The 18,281-nt window shown below is 39.5% G+C and overlaps 1 protein-coding gene across 1 annotated transcript in view; it reads right to left on the minus strand.

The window, feature by feature from the left end:
- The window catches only part of PRTG (protogenin), a 122,306-nt gene that overhangs the window by 19,289 nt on the left and 84,736 nt on the right, over positions 1 to 18,281 (minus strand). Inside the window, exons 12-13 of the mRNA XM_032175344.2 lie at positions 2,152 to 2,244; positions 674 to 860 (exon numbers count right to left, since the gene is read on the minus strand). Of these exons, the coding sequence (XP_032031235.1) occupies positions 674 to 860; positions 2,152 to 2,244 (280 nt within the window). The remainder of the gene's footprint in view (positions 1 to 673; positions 861 to 2,151; positions 2,245 to 18,281) is intronic.

Genomic DNA, 18,281 nt, shown 5'->3' on the forward strand with positions numbered 1-18,281 from the left:
AATCATTCATTCATTCATTCATTCATTCATTCGAGGTCTTGCTCAGTGTTCAAGCTAGAGTGCAGTAGTGGGATCATAGCTCACTGCAGCCTTCATCTCCTGAGCACAAGCAATTCTTCTGCATTAGCTTCCCAAGTAGCTAGGACAATAGGCATGCACCACTATACCTGGCTGATTTAAAAAAAAATTTTGGAGAGATGGGATCTGACTATGTTGCCCAGGCTGATCTTAAACTTCTGACTTCAGCAATCCTTCCACCTCAGCCTCCCCAAACTCATTCTTTTAGAGCACCGTGACTGGCATCTTTCTTAACTCTAACCTAGAAACAGAAAGACAACTGGCCCTACTTTTTGACTGCCAGCATGAAAATAGTCTCCTTTCTTTAAACATGCTCAGTTTCATCACTTGAGAGTAATGATAGCTTCTTGCCCAATCTTGTTGCACGAGGCAAGGAAAATTTAAAAATCACTTATATAAATTAAATATCAAAAAGTATCGTTTTCAGAATATGGTAAGGATGCAAAACTCCTAGCCACTTTATAAATAACTTAAGTCCTGAAACAAATGCTTACAGGTAAAGCCCAAGCTGGGCCCAAGATGGTAAGAAGTAGAAGTTGGAGCGGGGGCGTGGTGAGGTACGCAAAGAAAATAACCATTAACAGGAGCTACATACGTTTGAAGGTACAGAACCAAAGAAGCATTCTGCAGGCCAACAGGATTACAGCGGATGGTGTAGTTAATGATTTGTGCCGCGGTGAATGCCGGCCTCCTCCAGTGCAGGAAGATGGAAGATGAGGTGTTAGCCTTCGCATAGAGATGGTGGGGTGGTGGTGGAGGAGGGACCAGGCGATCACGAACAGCTATTGAGGAAAACAATGTTAATTTACGATACGACATAACATTTAACATAGAAAGTGGTAAAATGGTAAAATAATAATACCCCACCCTGTAAGTTGATTTTAGGTCTTTCTTCCACCAGAGATTCATAGTGATCTAGAGATATATCATCCAAACCTAAACAGCTCTTCCGTGAGTTATATAAGAAGTCAAAAATAGTCACGGATCACTGAACAACAGGGATACATTCTAAGAAATGTGTTAGGTTTTTCATTAGGTGATTTCATCATTGTGTGGATGTCAGAGAGTGCACTTACACAAACCTAGATGGTATAGCCTACTGCACACCCGGGCTTTATGGTACAGCCTATTACCCATAGGCTATAAAACTGTATAGCATGATATTGTATTAAATACTGTGGGCAACTGTAACACGATGGTATTTGTGTATCCAAAAATATCCAAACAGAGAAATGGCAACAGGTTGCTCTATGAGATTGTAACAGCAATGTCACAGGGGATAGGAATTTTTCACCTCCATTATAATCTTATGGGACCACTGTCACATATGTGGTCCATTGTTGACAGAAATGTCATTCTGCTGTGCGTGACTACATTACTGATACTTAACAGATTGGAAAGCAGAAGCACAGAGAAGTCAGGCTACTAGCCAAAGACACTGAGAAAACCAGTGGGGGACTTAAGACTAGAACATCCTTCTTAGGAGCAGTACAAGTGAACAGAAATTGGAGAGAAACAGCCTCGAGGGAAAAGCAGACTTTAAAAAATTTGGTATGTAGATATTCAGTGGTTATTTTCCTCAGTTAAATATCTAATGGTCTTTTGTATGCAAAATGAAAATAGGACTTAAAATTCAATATATCTTACTTAAATATTTACTAAGCACCTATTTGTTTAAGATACTTCGGCCAGGCACAGTGGCTCACATCTGTAATCCCAGCACTTTGGGAGGCCAAGGCGGGTGGATCACTTGAGGTCAGGAGTTCGAGACCAGCCTGGCCAACATGGTGAAACCCTGTCTCTACTAAAAATACAAAAAAAAAAAAAAAAAAAATTAGCCGGGTGTGGTGGTGGTGCCTGCAGTCCCAGCTACTCAAGAGGCTGAGGCAGGAGAATCGCTTAAACCTGGGAGGCAACAAACAAACAAAACAAAAAAACTATGCTATGCAGCACAGAGGATATAAATTAAGCCACCAAAGCTTCCAAGTAGTAGTGAGACTGTAACTTAAAGGAGGAGGAGGAGAAAGAACAGTGTGAGCCATAGTAAAACAAACTGCCATGGCTTTCACTTACACACACATCCTGGAGTGCTGACAGTCTGATCTGCCTGATAGCCATCTTCTATGTTGTAAGCCAGGAGTCTCACATGATATTTTCTTCTGGGGTCTATAAAGAAACCAATAGGAAATAATTAGGACCAGGTCTCTAGATCTGAGCAAAGGTTCTGAATGAAGCCTTTATACATTTTGGTTCAAAAACCTTCTGAATGCATAAAACTTCTCAGTAATATAAAATTACTGCTCAATGACTCAGCAATCCACCTTCGTATGACCCTGCTATTGTGACTATCTACCAATAATTTACAATTTTACTTTACTTAATCTAATTTCAAACAATACTACTACCACAACCACTCTTTCTCCTTTCTCTCCACTTCCTTATCCTCTTCCTTAACTGGCAGATAGATTCTTGATTTTAAAAGCCTTCGGTTGCTTGATGGTTCATTTGCAAGAGGTTACACTTAGTAGTTTTTCGTTTAAGCAGTTATATTTGAGGGCCATTTACTTCAAAGTATGGAAATCAAACTGAGATTGTTTTATTCCAGAAAGTTAAAGAAATTACAATTAGCAGTCTTTAGTATCTTTGAAAATTTATATAACCATATTTTGTTTAAGTTTTAAGTTTAAATGTGTCCTTTCTACAAATCTACATTCTCAAGTGCAAACTTCACCAAGAAAGATGAGTTGGAGCTCCCTCTACTGGTGTTTATTAACTATCACAATACTAAAACTAAAGTCCATCCAATACACATTAAAACAATTTTTTCAGGGCTTTGAAAAAATAGTTATACATTTTAACTTACATAATTTAAGAAATAATCAAGAAGCTTAATAATAAAAATACATTTAAGTTAACTATTTATGATGACATTTAAATACAGAATACTTGCTCAGGGCAAAAATATACAAACTCAGGCTGGGTGCAGTGGCTCATGCTTGCAATCCCAGCATTTTGGGACGCCGAGGCGGGTGGGTCATCTGAGGTCGGGAGTTCGAGATGAGCCTTGCCAAGGTGGTGAAACCCCATCTCTACTAAAAATACAAAAATTAGCCGGAGGTGATGGCAGATGCCTGTAATCCCAGCTACTTGAGGAGACTAAGAGGAGAATCGCTTGCAGTGAGCCAATATTGTACCACTGTACTCCAGCCTGGGTAACAGAGCAAAACTCCGTCTCAAAAAAAAAAAAAGGCACAACTCAAAAATAACGTATTTCTCTATTATACTTCTCTAAATAATAAAAAATACAAATAAATTCAACATTTCATAAGGGGAAATAGTAATCCTTAATAGATATAACCAATCTGGAAAACAACGTGAAATTTTCGGTTAAAAATAATTCTACAGTGAATCCAAACATTTAAAAATCTAAAAATAGAGGCTGGGTGCAGTAACTCACACCTGTAACCCCAGCACTTTGAGAAGTCGAGGACAGGAGTTTAAGACTAGCCTGGGCAATACCATAAGATCGCATCTCTATAAAAAATAAAATAAAAATTAGCTTGGTGCGGTGGTGCATGCCATAGTCCCAGTCGCTCAGGAGGTTAAAGCAGGAGGACCAGTTGAGCCCACGAGTTGGAGGCTGTGGTGAGTTATGATTGTGCTACTGTACTCCAGCCTGGGCAACAGAACAAGGCCCCATCTCTAAAATAAACTAAATAAAATTCCAGAATAAAATATAAAGTTTATAAAACTCTCCAAAGTAATATGTTTGTAAAAATATTTTTAGAAATGGATATGTTCTAATATTTAATATTAAAATTCATTGAAAGAATGTTCTAAAATATTTTCATTTCCATTTGTCTTTTCAAAAAACCACAAGATGAAAAATTTCTGAGACTTAGAAAATTTCTAACCTTTCTAGATAGAAAGGTAAGAAGACTAATCTAGCATTTGACTGTTCTACAGAAAATGTCTTTTGGATACATCATCTGATTTGACTATCAGAAAACACGATAAGGTAGATGTTATGCCCATTTTATGTGTAAGCTGTGATACCAATGTTTCTTTTGTTTTCTGAGAGAGGGTCTTACTCTGTTGCCCAGGCTGGAGTGCAGTGGTGCAATTACAGCCCACCGCAGCCTCAAACTCCCGAGCTCAGATGATTCTCCCACCTCACCCTCTTGAGTAGCTGAGACTACAGGCGCACACCACCACACCTGGCTTATTTCCCCATGTTGGTCAGGCTGGTTTTGAACTCCTAGCCTCAAGTAATCCACCTACCTTGGCCTCACAAAGTGCTGGGATTACAGGTGTGAGCCAGCATGCCCAGCTGAAAAATACTTCTTTATTCTGTCTCTACTCAATTAGAAGGGGGTCTTAAGGAAAGCCTCCAGAATATAAAGGTATTGTGCCAGAATACAGGAGATACAGAAAAGGAAGGATAGGATAGATTTGTCCTCAGAGTAGCTCACGTTATCCACAGGGGGCCAGATATGAATACAGCTATTTCACAGAGAAAGCTCATTTTGATGAGGGTTATGGGTATAGGTGGAGAGACTAATCTTTTTTCTACCGTGCAAACAACTTCAATCAACACTGCATGAATATATCTCTGGAATGGTTCCGTTTGTCAGCCCTAAAATTGATTCTTCAAGTTTTCCCTTCTTCCTTTTTAAAAAATAAACTTCTTATTAAACCCAGAATTAAACTTTTTTGTTGGTCAGACAGAAACAGCTTATGTGTCCCAAGGAGATGAGAGAACCCAGCTGCTCCTTTAACGCCCCAGGCACTTGGCTACTGCCCACTCAGGACACACTCACATAAGCCCCACGAAAGGAAGAGCAGTTCCTCGTCTCCTACATGGAAATCATCAGGGACTAACTGTCTCAAGGACCAGGTTCCTTCCCATGTTATATCAGGCATACAAGATCCTTTCTATCCAAATACAAAAGTTTAGAACACACACACACAGAATACATTCTGGAAATTATTTTACTAGAAAAAAATCATAGGACATAGGACATACTACATGGAAAAAATAATTTAAAGGAGTGAGAAACCCCACTTTCATTTTTCATAAGTGATCTACTCTTTATGTCGTCCTGTGAACCATTTTTAAATCTATAAAGTACCAGGTTAGAGGCAAAGCTGAGCAGCGGACAATGTGGACTTACCACACCATCTTCTTTAGCTTTAAGAAATTTGCTTTCGATCTCAAAATCTAGTCATAATATTATTTTGGTTTATTAATCCAGAGACCCTGGAATATCCTGGTTCATTCTTGTCCATTAATTTGTCAGAAATTTGACTTCATGTTTCTAAATTTAAGAATGGAAGTAGGGACCAGAGCCCTCAAATAGAGTTAAGATAAGCATTACCAGGCAGTAAGAGTGATCAGCTAAAAAAGAAAACATAGAACAGCTACAGAATTAACAGAACTAAGGATACAGGGTAAAAAACAGAGTTTAGGACCAGTATGTTAAATACACATAAATACACAAAGAATGAACCTCAGCATAAGTAGCAAAAGTCAAGTCCTAAAACTTCATAGTTCTGCAAAGACCCTCCGACGCCTATGGGACAAAGCAGAGACCAGGGCCAACACCGTAAAATGCCACAGGGAACCAGTCCCAAGGCCTGTTTCAGCCCTTCTTGTGTTAAGCACTGTCACGTACGTGGTGCTTGGTTACATGAGACTCAGCAGACTTAGGCTACGTGGTTTCGGGGGGAAAACAGCAGAGTTAGAACAGCCACAAAAAGGGCCGGCCTCCTCAAAGCCCAGCAAGGGAAGGAGGAGAAAGGGAAGACAGGGAGAAGCTGGTTCTAGTTTCTTCAAAACTCAACACAAGGAGCATAAAAATCACTCCTGTGATTCACTCCCCTCGGCCTCCCAAAGTGCCTTTTACAGGATGAGCCACCAGTCATCCTCATTTTTTTCTTTTTTTTTTTTTTTTGACCCAGGCTAGAGTGCAGTGGCGCAATCTTGGCTCACTACAAGCTCCGCCTACAGGGTTCACACCATTCTCCTGCCTCAGCCTCCCAAGTAGCTGGGACTACAGGCGCCTGCCACCACGCCCGGCCAATTTTTTGTATTTTTAGTAGAGACGGGGTTTCGCCGTGTTAACTAGGATGGTCTCAATCTCCTGACCTCGTGATCCACCTGCCTCGCCCTTGGCCCCCCAAGTGCTGGGATTATAGGCGTGAGCCACCATGCCCAGCTGTCACTCCTCAATTCTTAATGGTCCTGGGGTGATGGCTCAAATGGGTAATATTTGAATTTAGGGTTAAACTTGCTTAAAGATTTAGCAATATATAAAGATGAAGGGTTAGGAAAGAAAGCTCAAATTAATCTAACACAAATTTGATTCATAACAGTGCAGCTCTGGACTGTCAGCTTACATTTACATTTTGTCCCTAGCCAAATGTACTTTTATTAGGGAGTCACCCTTTGGCCCAAAAATGATCATCTTCCTGACACATTGCTATGGCTGTACTCTTCATCTTTTCCCCGCTGGCTCTAGGACTGGTCTAACCCTCCTTCCAACCTGATTCATTCTCATCACCAGCTCTTCTACTTGGATTATTAATCACATGAAGAAGAGTCAGGCTGGGCATGGTGGCTCATGCCTGTAATCCCAGCACTTTGGGAGGCCGAGGCAGGTGGATCACTTGAGACCAGCTCGGCCAACATGGTGAAACCCCATCTCCACAAAAAAACAAGGAATAGCTGGACATGGTGGTGGGCACCTGTAATCCTAGCTACTCGGGAGGCTGAGGCAAGAGAATCGCTTGAACCCAGGAAGCAGCCGTTGCATAAGCTGAGATCACACCATTGCACTCCAGTCTGGATGACAAGAGTGAAACTCCGTCTCAAAATAAAAAAGGAAGAGTCAGAGCCGGAAGTCTGGCTGGCTAAGAGAGTTCACAGGTATCAATAAACATTTATCAAGAGCCCACCAAAAGTCAGGCACTGCATGAGAGACTCAAGGACTAGAAAGATGCAAACTGTGCTTTAAATTTCAATCTACCAAAGAAGACAGGCTGATAAATGAATATTCTATCTGTAGGTATTATTTACCGCTAACAGTTGTATAGACTTGAGCAAGTTTCTTACTCTTCTAAGCTTCATTTATTTTGATTTGGAAGATGGAAATGTAACAAGACCTCTCTGATAGGGATTTTAAGAATATTAAATGAAATCATGCCTATGAAGTACTTTGTAGAGTTCCTATAATTAATAAACACGAAATACTATGCTGTTGCCATGTGACTAAAGGTGCCTGGGAGAAAAGGTAGTATCAAAAATATGGCAAACTTAACACATTTTGGAATCAACTTTGTGAAAGCTTATGAATACCAAAGATCTCTGTTCATTCATACAAACAAGATCTAGAGAACAGAATATCCGCAAATTAGCAACTGGCAAACACTGAAGCTCAGTTTAACCACTCTCTGTTCTCCCTAATATTCTCTGGTGTATACAGCAGGCAGGCAAAGGTTCCCAAGTGTGTGTTGGCTTGTATATACTATCGAAACAACTGTGTTTTCTGTTTGTGGCCACTGAGAATGCTTGCTGCTTTGCCAACCATGTCACATGGTATATATTCCTCCCAATGGTATATCTACCTTTACCCACAGCTTCCATATTGATCTAATAATCTCTCATCTGCCAACAAAGAAACGGCCCTAATGATGATAAACGCTTTGGAAAACAACTTAATAAATTCCTTTCCTAGTAGAAGAACAGTAAGTCATTTCATTAAAGGGAAATCTGGAAGAGTTTGAGGGCAAGTATTAGAAACAGCAAGCATATGGACACAAAAATTAATTCAATCTGTTATTAATAATTATACCCCATTTTTACAATGAGGTGTTTCTTATCCTCAATGACCAGACGCGGAACAAGACAAAGGCCTATAAGATGAGACTCTCTAATGCCAAAATCTTTTAAAGTTGTACTCGTCAACAACTTGCTTAATTCCATTCTAACTGCATATGATCTAACAATAATAATGCATTAACTGTATCTCTGTGAGACACCTTAAGTAACCTACAATGAAATATGTTTCTAAACACCACACAGCAAAAAACCCCATGCCTTCATCCAGCATTTTACTTCAAAAACCTGCATTTCTGTTCTCCATCACTAGATGGCATCTGTGTACCTGTTAGGGGAGTGATGACCCACTCATCCAGGTGTTGAGGTGGGAGACATTCAGATAACAGCTGAAATCTAGTATCTGAGTATCTGATAAATGAGCAAATCAAAAGTGATGCAGGAACTATGGCAATTGCTTAAGTTTCACCAAATGAAAGGCCTGATGAAATAGCAGTAAAAAGAAGGGCTATCTTGCTAAGTATTTGCCATACCTACAAATATTTCATATAAACTTCAAAAACCTCTGTAATGGCCGGGCACGGTGGCTCACACCTGTAATCCCAGCACTTTGGGGGGCCAAGGTGGGCGGATCATGACGTCAGGAGTTTTGAGACCAGCCTGGCCAATATGGTGAAACCCTGTCTCTACTAAAAATACAAAAATTAGCCAGGCATGGTGGTACATGCCTATAGTCCCAGCTACTCACGAGGCTGAGGCAGAAGAATCACTTGAACCCGGGAGGCGGAGGTTGCAGAGACCCGAGATTACGCCACTGCACTCCAGACCCCGTCTCAAAAAAAAAAAACAAAACAAAAAACAAAAAAAAACCCTGTATCAGTTTTGCTTCCATGTCCTCTACAGTGAGTGGATGCTGAGCCACATAGAAGACAACTTTCCTAATGACTCAGTGCTACTAAGAAGCTAAGAGACAGCCTAGCATAGTGGTTAACAGCTGGGATATTAAACCCCGGCTGACTGGAATTCCGACACTAGCTTGTTCATTACTATGAAACTTGAGGAAGTTATTTTTTCTCTCTGTACCTTGGTTACAATCACCTGTAAAATGGGTATGACAATGATAACAGCATCCATCTCATGAAGATGTTGGGGAGGGAAAATAATTTAATTCACATGAAGTGCCTTAAAAGAGGGCTTGAGTATAACAACAACAGTAATAGTAATATACTAATAAAAATATCAATAGTGGTGGGGCACGGTGGCTCACACCTGTCATCCTAGCACTTTGGGGGGCCAAGGCGGGTGGATCAGTTGAGGCCATGAGTTAGAGACCAGCCTAGCTAACGTGGTGAAACTCCGTCTCCACTAAAAATACAAAAATTAGCCAGGTGTGGTGGTGAGCGCATAAAGAAAGTAACCCCAGCTACTCGGGTGGCTGAGGCACAAGAATCACTTGAAACTGGGAGGTGGAAGTTGAAATGAGCTGAGATTGCATCAGTGCACTCCAGCCTGGGAGACAAAGCGAGACTCACTCTCAATAAATAAATAAATAGTAATAATATAATTGCTATTAGCATCCTATGATTCCTAATCCCTGCTCCCTCTCATGTACAAGGGCAGGGTGGTGTAGTAATTAAACAACAGACTCCATAACCACACTACTTGGCTTTTGGGTTTGAATCAAGTTTCGTCATCTATAAAATGTGGATTAAATGAGTTCATATTTGTAAAACGTTTAGAAAAACATCAGGTACTTTACAGGTGTCTTTTAGTGCTAAATCACTAAATTTAGGGGAGAAAGCTGGTTTGGGAATTTGGAGATTTGGATATAAATCTTAGATTAACAAGCTGTGTGGCTATGAAAGTTGCTCAGTCTGGTGGTGTTCAGTTTTCTCATCTGTACGATTAGCAAGCTGACATGTTTATCAGTGTTCTCAAATTTATTTAGATAACAATCTATTAGGGGAGCTAAGACAAAAAAAAGTAAATATAAGTACCATGCAAGATAGGAATAACTGCTGCAGAAGAGATGTGTTAAACTCTAAGGGCATTCACAAGAGAGAACGATTACCACTCACTTGGAGAGTGGGCAGAGCTTCACAGAGGAGGCAGCATTTGAGCAGAACTTGACCCTACAAGAAGCATGGGGAAGAAGAGATCTAGGCCAAGGGAAGAGTATAAGCAAAGGTGTGGAGACAGGAGCACATTCTCCCTGAGAGAAGTCACAGGGAGGAATTCAGATTTGCAGCAGTAAAGGGTATTTTATGGGGGAGGGTCACACAGAAAAGTGAGGCTGGGGACAGATCACACAGAGCTTTGAGAGCCACTGTGGATTTTATTAAATATACATGGAAGGCAGGTGACTAAATGGAACTGTTGAGAGAAGAGACTAAGGAGTAAGAAAGTACCAAGTGGCTGAGCTTGGTGGCTCACGCCTGTAATCCCAGCACTTTGGGAGGCCAAGGGTGGCAGACGGCTTGAGCTCAGGAGTTCAAGACCAGGCCGGGCAACACAACAAAGCCCCCGTCCCTACAAAAAATACAGAAATTAGCTAGGCATGATAGTGCATTCCTGTAGTCCCAGCTACTTGGTACACTTAGGTGGGAGGATTGCTTGAGCCCAGGAGGCACAGGTTGTAGTGAGCCGTGATCCCGCCACTGCACTCCAGCCTGGGTGACAGAGTGAGACTCAGTCTCAAAAAAAAGAAAGGAAAAGAACGTGTCAAAGTTTCCAGCTCAGGTCAACCAAGAGAAGTGGAAGAGGACATGCTTGGCAGAGGGTTGTCCATCGCTTCCAATCTGTGCTTTTGGGCCTATTTTGTAAAACAGGGGCCCTATATCACTAATGTTTGAGAAATCAGATAGCAAATAGTAAGAGTATGTGTAAAAGAGTATATTCGAAAGAATGGCATCCACTCCTACGAAGTGGCTTGAAACCTTTCCCCTCGCCCCCCCCCCCCCCCCCCAGCTTCTTGGTTAAGTTATCTCTGAAACAGGCCTTGAATAAATGGGAGATATTAATACATACATTCAACATACTCAAATGTCCAGTAGAACAAAAGCAGAATAATCAGATATATAAACATTAGGTAGTAAATTAATTTTACTTTAAGGAGAACACATTCAAGAATTCCAATCCTGCTGGCTTTTGATCATTGCTTTATTCTTACACTTCTTTAAGACCCAAGGCAAAAGCTAAAAAGCTCACTGAGTAGGAAGCTTCTACACCATACCTTCCCCCAATACCATGAAGAGTAAGTACTGCCTGACTGAAGATGAACTAAGATAGTAAAACTGATGGACATCAAATTCAAACTTTATGGACTCTGTTGTAATCCTAACAGGTTTGTTCCCTGGAAAATGCGTAAGAAAAAACAATCATTTCAAAGTACTGGGCTGTGGATGAGCAATAAGAGATAATATTTGGGTCATGAAAACCAGGTCTTTGTTGCTTTCAGGTGACGTTTGTTTGTGAGGTTCCAGAAGCCTTGAAAAGAGCCAGGTCAGAGCAAGCAGGTCGGGGTTGATAAAATTAAGAGAAAACCCGAGGTCAAGAACATGAGAAAACTTTTCCCCCAAAGGAGTGACTCCACCTCCAACACTATTTCTAAAATTCAGCTCTGGTGAAGATTTAGAGAGTTTTATTTCCCATCCTTCTACGGAAATTCTCAAGTAGGGGGAAAATATCCTCCTACGACCAAAGGAAGATAAAGCAATCACATCTACTTTAGGATTGCCCTCTGCCACTTTTCAATTTACACACAGAACATGCTGGGGCGGCCTAATAAAATGCATAAAGAAAATAAAAAAGCATTACTTGAAAATGACTATGTATAACTTTAAATTGTTTACTTAAAATGCTGCTATAGAAAAGCTTTGCCATAGTAGCAACGAAGTGTCACAATTAACATAGCTTCAAAGCATTAAAAATCATTGAATCAGAATATATATGCAAAAGTAGGTAGCAATCAGAAAATATGCTGATACAACGTCAGGATATGCGAAGTTTCAAGATGTTTAGGTAGGAAGTGATCAGAATAAGGAAGAAAGGTGGAAGTCTGAAGGATGGAACCTAGTGTCTAGCCAAATGTCCATTTTTAATTTAATCTTTTGTGCTACAGGTTTTGTGTGAGCCTTTTCAGGCCCATTGTTCCCCTCCAGTCCAACTGGAGAGCTCCTTGGTCTGGCTAGCCAGGGTGACTGCACTGCCCCCAAGCCTGTCCCTTCGACACAATACCCCCCATATAATTATTCAGAGAAGAGGCCAGCGGTACGGACTGCTCTGACACCTGGGTCATGGCCTCTGACATAGAATCTGGGGCCAGCTCAAGTCTGGCCCAGCAGCAGAGGAGCAGGAAAAATGCTAAGGGGGATGGGTGGGAAAGGGAAGCCGAGTGAAACACTACACTAAAATGCTATGTGTAAGCACAGCAACAAAAACACAAATCACATTTGCACAATGCGATCTGCCTTCAAGTTTTCCAAATATAAGACTACAGTGTTTCTCCACTTGAAATCATACCGAGATGAGGGGAGAAGATCTCTAAGAGAAAATTCTTTGTCTCATATCACCAAACCTGTGTTAGAATGGAAAACGTTAATTCATGATGATTAAAATAATATCTTACATGAATGTACTAGTATGCAGATTTAAAAACAGGTTTTTAGCTAAAAGAATGTAAACTTTAAGCCTAGATTAAAAATTCATTCTCCATTTATAAACTGAATTTCTAAAAGGGATTGTTAATCAGAAACATTTTTCACTGTTTGCATTATAAATTTAAAGGAATTCTCTTTAATGATGACTATGTCAAAATGTTACGAAATTTGTTGTATGATAATATATAGAAGATTTGAGTATAAAATACAACGGCAGATGGAGTGGTCAGTCCTTCACTTCTCAAACTTTCCCTGTGTATTCTATATACAGCTTTCATGGAAGCTGACCGGTAGAGTATTTGTCTAAACCTGAAATGATACACTCTTTTGTTTTGCTCCCACGCCCTGAAGGGTCTTAAGACAAATAACACCTCTCACTCCCAGTAAAAACATCCCCTCTCCTACTGAGTTTAGAATAATTTTGAAGAAAGTTCTTGGTATGTGTCATTTGAGAATCAGTTTCCTACCAAAGTAAGTATATCCTATTGATCATCTCGATTTTTTTTTTCTGAGATGGAGTTTCGCTCTTTGTTGCCCAGGCTGGAGTGCAATGGTGGGATCTTGGCTCACTGCAACCTCTGCCTCCTGGGTTCAAGTGATTCTCCTGCCTCAGCCTCCTGAGTAGCTGGGATTACAGGTATGTCCCACCACGCCCAGCTAATTTTTGTACTTTTAGTAGAGACGGGGTTTTGCCCTGTTAGACAGGCCGGTCTCGAACTCCTGACCTCAGGTGATCTGCCCGCCTCGGCCTCCCAAAGTGCTGGGATTATAGGCGTCAGCCACTGCGCCCGGCCAGATAATTTCTATGTTTAAAACCTCCCCCAAATGACTGGGATTGTTTTGTAAACTTCAGAAGCATAAGGCTTTCCTTTCCCAGATATGTTATGTTCACTAATGTTTTGATCCTGTTATTTCTTTTTTGATCACGTAATTTCATTTTTCATTGACCATCAGGCTTTTAAGAATTCTTTTAAAAACATTTATTATTTTTTGACAAATGTATTACCTTAGGATGTCTAGATAAGAAATATTTAGAGTTGAAGATTTCTACTTGAACTTTGCTATAAGTGAATCTGATTTACATTCAAACACTGAAAAACTAATACGAAAGTGAGATTGGAAGGTCCCACAAACATGGTTTTTGATCTTCTATGTACTTCTCTAATGGAAGGCTTTTCCTTTTGTGAATCACTGTGGAAGAAACAACCTCACTGGTCCAATTTTGTAAGATGAGTCTCTCCCACTGCACTACCAATTAATGGAAATATGGTGAGGGCTGATATCTCTTTTGGTTAGGCAAGAGAAAAAGAAAAGAATACTTCAAAAGGACAGTGGACTAACCGTCCCAGAATTTATAGTAGTTGTATATGAACCATATTATTAAGGCTATGTCCACATATACATACCCAAATAATTTAAAAGTGAGTAAAATGGAATGATTGTTGATTCTAAGTACAAAATTTATAATTCTAAAACAAAGTGTGTTAGAATAGCGGTGTGTGTGCTGTATCCTGGGATAATTAAGGTATAAAATTTACAAAGGAAGTTGACTTAAAGTTGTTACATCAGAAAATGAAATAAATTTCTTTGATTATGTTGACATTTCTATCAAAAACAATCGTTACCCCGAAAGCATCCGAAGTAGAACACTTGACTCATGCTACTGTACTTGGCTTAGCATTTGTTTAAGTAGCTGCTCTGTCTGCCAACACACATACACGGTCTGTCTCACATACATCATTGCCTTACAAACAATATTTTTATAGACTGACAGAGAGAGCCTATTCATGACAACCAAACTTCCCCTGAAGCTATGAAATAAATTTCCTCCCAGGACTAATATTTTTCCGTTTCACTGTCGTGGGCTTGCCATGCCATTTTGACCCTTTTGTGAAGCAACATGAAAATATCATCTATCATCTCCTGAACCACAGCGACTTGGTCAGAGGTGCAGTTTCATTGCAAAAACATCTGTAGTTTAACCATCCCTTCAGATCTCAACCCTCAGCAGTGAAAAGCATGCTTACAAATTAGAAAGATGCAGATAGCTTGAAACCAATCTTAAATTTCTTCTCAAGTGGGAAATGCAAGCTGGTAAGATATCAGCTTCATCAATCACAGTGATAAAACCATGATTGTTTATTTATTTATGCCTCCAAGCAGCTGCATATTATTAATGTGTTAACTGGCTATAAACAGTCTATTCAACCCGAAATTTTTTAGGTATTAAAAGACACTGAAGATGCTTACGAGTACTGAAAGGTATTCAACATATCTTAAAATGGTTTTCAACACATATGACAGAGAACCTCAAACAATTTAAGCATATAGAATTAAACGAAAAAGATTTTCTGATAAATAAAACATTCAACAGATCTAGGTTTCTTATATTCAATCTGAAATATATTATTGTAAATATCAGTTTACAAACATTTCACGAATGAGTTATTCAGTTGTTTAAGGAAATAATTTCAGTTCAGAGTATTTTTGTATTATCCACTCAGCTACAGAAACAGCCTTTAATTCCTCAAGTGGGCTTTGGACAGTATGAATAAGACAGTAAGAACTTTGGACAGTATGAACTTTAGACAGTAAAAACTTTGGACAGTATGAACAAGTGGGCTCTGGACAGTATGAATAAGAAACTGATTTTCTGTGCCTTAATTTCTTAAGAGGCAAACTTATAGTATATACTGACTGATACAACTTTTAAATATCCCCACATTCCTAGAGAACTTTTTTATAAGCAATTACTTCAGAAGTGCTGTTGTTTTAACCTTTCAGTGCCTAATCATTGTAAAACCATTATCTAATTTGGAGATACTACAGACTAAAAATTGTCAGTACAAGAGTACAGGGCATTTTTAAACCTTTAAAATTCGTTTTAGACATTTTAATGTATTTGCTTTATTTCTTTTATTTTTATTTGTGTGTGTACTTCTACACATCTTTTCTTTTACTGAATCATGACACGTCACATCACACCTAAATACTGTGACATTTTCCCCCTGAAAAGGGATGTTCTCCAACATAAACACAGTATTATTATACCTAACAAATTTAACGATGACAACATTTATCTAATATATAGTCTGCATTTAAATTTCCAAAATTGTCCATTAATGTTCTTTATAACTGCTTTTCCCCACAAGAATCCAGGATTACACGCTCCACATCATGTCTCCATCTAGAACTGTCTCCTGCTCTTTTCCTGTCTTCTCCAAGGATGGCATTTCCATTTGAGCTGTTCTGTGGAATGTCTCACAATCTGGACTTATCTGATGGTTTCATTATTAGATTCGGGCTAAACATTTTTGACAAGAATACTACAAAGGCTAAATTATGACTTTAATCTAGGGTATTTTATAAAGGAAAATAAAAAATCTATAATCTATAATCTTTTAGGTTGCTTGTTGAAGAGAAACATGACTTCAAAAGCTTTCCTAACCCACAGCAGTATAATTTTTTCTTTTTTGAGATGGAGTCTCGCTCTGTTGCCCCGGCTGGAGTGCAGTGGTGTGATCTCGGCTCACTGCAAGCTCTGCCTCCCGGGTTCATGCCATTCTCCTGCCTCCGTCTCCCGAATAGCTGGGACTACAGGCTCCCGCCACCACGCCTGGCTAATATTTCTGTATTTTTAGCAGAGACGGGGCTTCACCCTGTTAGCCAGGATGGTCTCGATCTCCTGACCTCGTGATCCACCCACCTCGGCCTCCCAAAGTGCTGGAATTACAGGCATGAGCCCGGCCAGAGCCGTAAAATTTTCTTAGTAGCCAATTTTCTCTCTTTTTATCTATATCAAGTTATATCCATCTATCTATATACAAATGTTTATATTGATCACTTGTTTGACACTGAGGACAATAAAAAGGAGAGATACCAGCATGCTGTCAGACTTCTAGTAAGATTTCTAGAACTATCTGGGACTTTGAATATAAAGTATGCAAATGCAGATTTCTTTTTAAATTCCCAATGAATCATACTGGAATGCCAATTTGTAAAATGCACACAGCACTGGAATACAGTATACCAAGAATGAGGCCATGTAAGTACACAATTGAGCCCTCTTGGGACACAGAATTACTATGATGAAGACAACCATTGTAATTTCTCAGAAGAGAGATACGCACAGAAAAATAGGCCTTTTAAAAGCATGTCTCCTTACTTCCTAAGGTTTTTGGAGGCTTTAAACACAGTTTCTATTGTTTTGTGGGGTCAGAATTGAGGCCCATTGCCATGATTTTTCTTTTGAGACTAAAGGTCATTTTATAAACAGAGTGGACATGTAGCTATTCAAGAAAGGGGAACACAATAAAAATCATCATACTTGGCCATTCAGATGGAAAAAGGTGAAGGTTAAGAAAAAATTTGTTTCCTCCACTAATATCTCTAGGTCAACCAAAACTTTGTAACTTGTTAAATGATCCTAGATACAACAGGAATCATCTTTCCTTATTATATTATCAAGCATAAGTTAAAATGATTTCAATACATGATTCATAGAGATTCTTCAACTATTTCAACATACAGAGTTTTTCTGGAGGTAATGTATCTGGGATTTTAATTAGTATACTACAAATTTCTTCTGATAATTAAAATATCCTGTGTCCCATAGCTAACTGTAGTTTGTTTTGACTGCAAGGAAGTTTGTAACTCAACTTATAGGCCATTTCTAGCAATAGTAGAAGACCATATGGTATGCAATAAAGAACATAATCCTAGTTTCATCGATTTTCCAGTCTTTATCTTTGTCCCAATCTCTTCATCTAGGTATATTCAATTTAAAATTACTTTTTAAAAAATTATGATCAAATACAGTCGTTATGAAAAATTTATAAAATTCAGACAAGCCAAAAAAAGGAAATAAAAATAAAAGGTTCTTAATACCATCACACGGAGTTAAACACTGTGAACATTAGGTTGCTATTTTCTTTTCATTCCCTTCACTAGCCATACATACACATATTCAATACTTATGTATTTTATAACCTGCTTTTAAAATTTAATACACTGTGAACGATTTCTGTCATTTCTCTTTTAAAACATTCCTTTCAATGTCCATATTTAATCAGATGACATCAGGAGCGTTCAGGGTGGTATGGCTGTAGACTATATTCAAATTGCATGAATGTACCATAGCTTATTAAACCTCAGTAGCTAAATACATAGGTTTTCTCCAGCTTTTCCAATTATAAGTGACCCTATATATTACAGTAAACACTCTTGTGGTTAAATGTTTGTGCATGTGCATTATTATTTTTTGAAATGAAGTCATGCTCTGTCGCCCAAGCTGGAGTGCAGTGGCACGATCTTGGCTCATGGCAACCTCTGCCTCCCAGGTTCAAGTGATTCTCCGGCTTCAGCCTCCCGAGTGGCTGGGACTGCAAGGGCATGCACCACAATGCCCGGCTAATTTATGTATTTTTATTTTATTTTTTATTTATTTATTTATTTATTTATTTTTTTTTTTTTGAGACGGAGTCTCACTCTGTCACCCAGGCTGGAGTGCAGTGGCGCAATCTCGGCTCACTGCAAGCTCCGCCTCCCGGGTTCACGCCATTCTCCTGCCTCAGCCTCTCCGAGTAGCTGGGACTACAGGCGCCCGCCACCGCGCCCGGCTAATTTTTTGTATTTTTTAGTAGAGACGGGGTTTCACCGTGGTCTCGATCTCCTGACCTCGTGATCCGCCCGCCTCGGCCTCCCAAAGT

This window comes from Hylobates moloch, unplaced genomic scaffold (genome assembly GCF_009828535.3).
Source record: "Hylobates moloch isolate HMO894 unplaced genomic scaffold, HMol_V3 SCAFFOLD_14, whole genome shotgun sequence".
Taxonomy (NCBI): domain Eukaryota; kingdom Metazoa; phylum Chordata; class Mammalia; order Primates; family Hylobatidae; genus Hylobates; species Hylobates moloch.